The sequence below is a fragment of the Hydractinia symbiolongicarpus genome, chromosome 9 (genome assembly GCF_029227915.1).
Source record: "Hydractinia symbiolongicarpus strain clone_291-10 chromosome 9, HSymV2.1, whole genome shotgun sequence".
Classification (NCBI taxonomy): Eukaryota; Metazoa; Cnidaria; class Hydrozoa; order Anthoathecata; family Hydractiniidae; genus Hydractinia; species Hydractinia symbiolongicarpus.
In genome coordinates this window covers 21830552-21836739 of record NC_079883.1, presented here as the reverse complement: position 1 = coordinate 21836739, position 6188 = coordinate 21830552, and the positions used below count along the sequence as shown (strand labels likewise).

The following is a 6188-nucleotide window of genomic DNA, read 5'->3' as shown; positions in this document are numbered from 1 at the left end:
CTTTCTCTTCCACAAGTGTTTGGTCTGTAACATCTTTGAGAATTATTTAGCATTCATCTTTATGCTTCATGAAAATATTTAAGCCATTGTTATTAAAATATAATTCTCCTGCTCTCTCCCTACCACCACAAGAAATATCTATAAACCTTGAACCTCCTTCTCTTTGTCTAACATTCTTGTAACTTTTTCTTCCAGCATCAAACGTTCATACTCAACCTGCGTTTTTTGAAGAACTCTTGCTTTACCACTACTTTTGTTTCTTATTTTGTTCAGGAGATTGTTCATTCTTCTCTCAGTTTGTTGCTTTTTTGATTTTTCCTTATTGTTAGCACCAGCAGTAAAAGGAATAGTAGCAGCAGTAACAACAGTAGTGGAACCGTCTGTAACAACACTAGGGTTTAAGACATCCCTTCCACGTTTGTCTCTTTATCTCTTTTATATCGCTCCATTTCTTCCCGCATGGTTTTTGGTAGAACATTATCTATATTCTTTTGTCAAGCCAGAACAAGGGAGAAAATGGAGAAATTGTAATTCTTCACAATAATCAAGATGCCAAAGGTTTTATGATAGAGGTAGACCACGTACACTGACCCCTCTGGAAGGTTTTAATTGATTCTTGTAAGGATGCGAAATAACTTTGATGTTTGTCATTTATCATACTTATTTGAACTGTCTGAAGGTACTGTAACTGTAATATCTCGTAAAAAGGAACTCATGAAAACGTGTCTTATATCAACAAAATATTTTCTGTACTGCCGAAGCATCTAAAAAGTATACATCTACATCACATTCGTCACACGTGGCTTTAAGAGTCACGTGTTAAAAATACATAAATAATTAACACTCCCCACCAAAAACGATGATGTCATCTTCGTTTATAAAGTCAATTTTAATTTCGTCGTTATCTTCCTTGTCATTCTCGTAGTCGCGATCAGACTGTTCAACAGGATAAAGTTTGTTCAAAGTGCGTGTAATTATCGTTTTACGATTGTTGTTAGTTGCGACTAATACCTTTGCTGCACGTATACGAGCGTCCTTGCTTTTCAACAATTCCGTTACTCGACCTATCTTCCATTTTGCTCTAGTTTTAACATCATCGTGTATAAGAACAACATCGTTTACTTCAATTTCGTAAGAGGACTGTAGCTTTTTCTTCTTCTGTTTGTGAAATTCGCGTAAATCGATAACGTATTCATTTAACCAACGTTTCCAAAAATGATCGAGCACAGTTTTTATGTACTTCGCGCGAACTGTCAACTCGTCACTTTTTTCGCCATCGTATTCTTCATAATCGATACTAACGTTTTTTCCGTATATTAATTGATTCGGAGTTAATGGACTTTCGTTAACATCGTCGTAAATAAACGTCAAAGGACGGTTATTAAGTATGCGTTCAATTGCTGACAAAATAGTCAACATCTCTTCATAATCAACTAAAGTTTTAAAAAGTACTTTTTTCAAACAACGTTTAAGAGACTGAATTAGCCTTTCGAAATATCCACCCTGCCAGGGGGCAGCTTCAATATTAAAACACCACTAAATGCCATGTGATGATGCAAAATGTTGAACTTCTTTACTAATAAAGTTAGAACCATTGTCTGAGTTGATAACTTTCGGAGCTCCATTTTTATTTACAAAACGTTTTAAAACATTAACACAAGCTGAAGCAGACAAATCAGTACTAATATCCAAATAAACAGCTCTACTGCTAGCACAAGTAATCAAACAAATCCACGCTATATGTACATCAGAACGTGAATAAATATCTCGTATATACAACGGACCTGCATAATCGATTCCAATATTTGTGAAGGCAAAGTTCAACGACAAACGAAAATCAGGTAACGCAGAAGTACTTGGGTAAGTAAACGCTTTACTTTCAAATCTTTTACACAATGTACAGTTACGTAATAAATTTCTAACAACTTGCCTGAGACGCGGTATCCAAATTTGTTTACGCACGTGACAAAGAGTGTCACGTGGTCCATTATGACCAACAGCACGATGTGAATCCGAAACAATAAGAGGCAAAAGCTCACATTGTGTAGGTAAAAACACTGGATGCCGAGTGTCGTATTTTCAAATCGAATATAAACACAACATCCGTATGCTGCTTTAGACGCGTCACTAAAACCATGTAATTGGACAGACTTATACGGATCGTTCTCATCATTATAACAATAATTTCTATCAATTTGAATAGAGGGGACTTCGTGTAACTCTTGCACAATACCTGACCATATCTCTAAGTGTTCTTCCCATAAAGGAGAATCCCACTTTACATTCTTAATACATAAATCTTGAAAAAAGGTTTTCATTTTAACGATAATAGGATTTATCAAGCCAAGTGGATCAAAAATTGACGCTATTGCTTGTAATACGTTGCGTTTCGTTGTATCGGGCTTCGCATGAAATTTCTGCTTTATCTCCTTAAAATTAAACCCAATTTTATCACTATCTTTAAGCCACTGTAATCCCAAAACTTTTGTTGTGTTGCCTTCATGGTTTACCTCAAGAGGCCCTTTGTAACGTTCGTTAACGAGAGCTTCAAGTTTTGGAGCATTGGACTGAAATTTACGCATATTAAAACTTGCTTCTGCTAAACGATCTTTAACTTTACAATAAAACGTAAACCCTTCGTCAACATTTTTAGAGCCGCCATTTAAATCATCGACATGTAAAGAATTTAAAAATCGTTCGGTAAATTTAGGATCAATGTCATCATAATTTTTAATATGTTTCGAAAGCGTTGCGTTCAGCAAAAATGGCGAGGCTGTTAATCCAAATAAAACTCTACAAATTCGCCATTCCTCTAAAACGTTATTATCAAAATTGCCAAAATCTATAGTATCAATGTTCTTAAACCACAAAAATCTTACATAGTCTCGATGGCCTGGAAACAAGGATATTTGTAGAAAAGCTTTTTCTATATCAGCAATAAAAGCTATGTTGTTGGCTCGAAATCTGGCTAAAACATCGAACAAAGGCGTGGCTACGGAGGGGCCAGGTTCCATACAATCGTTTAAAGAAGGACCATTTTTTTGCACTCCCATCAAAAACCATGCGCACCTTCGTAGTTGTTTTTTCTTCCCGTATCACTGGCTTATGCGGCAAAAAATGGGTGTGTCCTACAACGTGTTCATCTGGTGCCTTTTCAATTATTTGACAACTTTCTTGTTCTCGAATAATGTTATCGTATTGTTTCAACAATTCGCTTTTGTTTTTGAAAATTTTAATCATGTTTTTTAATCTTTGTTTTGAAAGATCATAGTTATCTTCAAGCAGATCGTGATCTTTTATGGGTAGCTTGACCTCATAACGATCTTTTTTAAATGTCACACCTGCTTCAATACCATGATCCGAAATCTCGTTTTCTTCTGATTTTTTAATTCCCATAGTCTCGATGTTCCAAAATCCCTGAACCAAGTCTTCAAGTGTTTTCATTTTGCACTTTTAAAACATGAGTATTAACAATGTTCACTGAAGTATCCAATTTAGTACCCATGACTCCGCCACTTAAAATATATCCCAGTTTTGATGAAATTGCTGTGGGCCCACCTTTGGTGCTACGTTTCATTTCGTTTTTCATAAAGGACCAATAATAATCCCCGCTAATCAAAATATCCACACTTAATGGTTGATTTTTTGGATTACTGTCTGCTAAATTAAGACGACACAAAAAAGGGTAGTTAGATTTTGCACCCTCGATGTTTTGGTTTGTCAAAGGATAGCATATTTCGGATACGAACGCGTTTACCGTAATATTTTCTTCGTCATTTTTCGTTTTAACGGTAAATCTAACCATGTCCAAAGTTTTGTTTTGTTTAGCTCCTCCAAACGTTTTAAGACACATTTGTTTTTTGTCGATTGTTTTCAATTTCAATTTTTCCGCCGCTTGCGGAGAAATGTATGACATTTGACTGCCACTATCAAACAAAATTCTAAACCTGTGACAGTTTTTATCATCAGAAAAAATTTCCGCAGACGCAGTTTGTAACAAAACTGCGTTAAAATCACATTCAGTATTCGCCACGTTATTTGAAGTTCCCTCACCTTCATTCTGATCATTGCTATCCTGGTCTCGATTACCCTTATTGCAAATAGACACATGATGACGTCCCTTACATTTGAAACATTTCCATCTAACTGTGCAGTGTCTTGCTACATGACCTGACTGTAAACATAAAAAGCATAATCCTTTCCTTTTTAAAATGGAAGAGCGCGCAGTCGGTTTGGAAACAATAGAGCAAAATTGCGGTTTGTGCCCTGGGTTTTCACAAAAAGCACATTTTCTTTCTTTCGCATCGAAATTCCGTCGATTTCCAACATAAAGGGAAGCACCAGAAAAACAAGGACTTTCCTCCTGACCGGTTGAAACTTTTTCTCGCGCTTCTAATTCAGTTTTAAAAGCTTGCATAACCTCGCTTACTTTCCATGCGTTTTTTCCAAGTTGGCGACTAATAATCAGACGTAATTCTCCTGGTAGTTTTTGCAATAACACAGGTATAAGCATTGAGCCAAAGTTTTGAGATTCAACTCCTAAAGATTGTAAACTACGCACTTGCGCCTCAGTTATATCGAACAATTGGCGTAAATTACGAACGTCAGAAATAGCCATGACAGGCTCCAAGTTTAATAGTTTATTCATATGTCCTGAAATTATCATTTGCGGATCTCCGAAGCGATCTTTTAACAAATTTAAAGCAATCTCATAATTATCATTACTCAGTTTTAAACCGCTTATCGTAGATGTAGCATCTTTAACAACAAATCCTAACAAATAATTCATTTTTTCAACATTAGACAAGTGATCGTTTTTGTCAACTGCTGCTTCAAAAGAATCAATAAATGAAAACCAATTAGTTGGATCGCCATCAACATTTTTTATTTCAATTTTTGGCAGTTTAATAGAGCTTGAAGCACTAACTGACCTCGTACTGACTGTGTCACTTCTATCTTGTTTTGATTTTAGGAAACGATCAAGTATTAGCAGTTCATTTCTTACCCGTACTTCAAAGTCACTACTTTCTTGAGCATCTTTTATTAATTGATCTTCCTCTTCAATAATTTCGGAAATCTCTTCCGTAATACTTAAAAATTTTCCAAGTTTGCTCTCTATGGTAGTGTTCAACGTTTGCAATAACGTAAGTTTTTCTTCTTGATAATGTTCATAACAAGGTTTTATTTCTTCTCGTAAGTAGTTTTCGATAACTTTTACTAACGTGTTTCTTATTCTTAACTTCTTTTCCAAAGGCAACATGTTTGTTTATAATACGTTCAAAATAAATAATACTCTGTTTCTTCTAACACACACAGCCACGTCTTCTTTCCTTTTTTAATATAATAAATAATTTAATAAATAACGTATAAATGATATCAAAAAACTATCCGGCTCGGTTTGACCATGTAATATCTCGTAAAAAGGAACTCATGAAAACGTGTCTTATATCAACAAAATATTTTCTGTACTGCCGAAGCATCTAAAAAGTATACATCTACATCACATTCGTCACACGTGGCTTTAAGAGTCACGTGTTAAAAATACATAAATAATTAACAGTAACCAAAACGTTTCAAAAAATGGGTTAACAATATGTATGTTAAGCTAGAAACAATATGCATTTGGCCTTCCTGCAGTCAAATTAAAGAAAATATGCCAGCTGGTATGAATGAAAGATTTGCAAATGTACGATGCATTATAGATTGTTTAGAGTTTGAAATTGCAGTGCCTTTATTTTTATATTTACACAAAATGATGTACTCAGAATACAAAAGTCACACCACAATCAAAGTACCTGATGAAATTGCTCCTGGTGGAGATTTCACACCAAGCACCTGCCCTGGTAGCATCTCACTTAAAGATATTGTGGTCAAAGTGGTTTATTATTTCCAGAACTTTGGCAGGCAGAAGATGCTATTATAGCTGATGGAGGTTTTTTGATGGAGAACTATGTGAAACCTCTTGGTGAGGAATTAATTATGCCATCATTTTTGAAAGGAAGAGAGCAATTTTCAGAGTCTAAAGTAGTCAAAAATCAACCAATAGCATCAGAAAGAATTCGTGTGAAAGGAAAGATTCAACGACTCAAATGCTTCGCGATCAAGTGATTCCAGTAAACATGTTGAACTCGCAGAATCAAATTATTTTAGTACGTGGCATTCTCACAAATGTTTAAGATTTTTATTGT

The 6188-nt window shown here is 35.1% G+C and overlaps 1 protein-coding gene across 1 annotated transcript; it reads right to left on the bottom strand.

Moving 5' to 3' along the window:
* Positions 1-3430: 3430 nt before the first annotated feature.
* LOC130657834 (uncharacterized) lies at positions 3431-5260 on the bottom strand. Its single transcript, XM_057460830.1, has one exon. It carries the CDS (start codon positions 5258-5260, stop codon positions 3431-3433), a length of 1830 nt encoding a protein of 609 aa, XP_057316813.1.
* Positions 5261-6188: the final 928 nt, after the last annotated feature.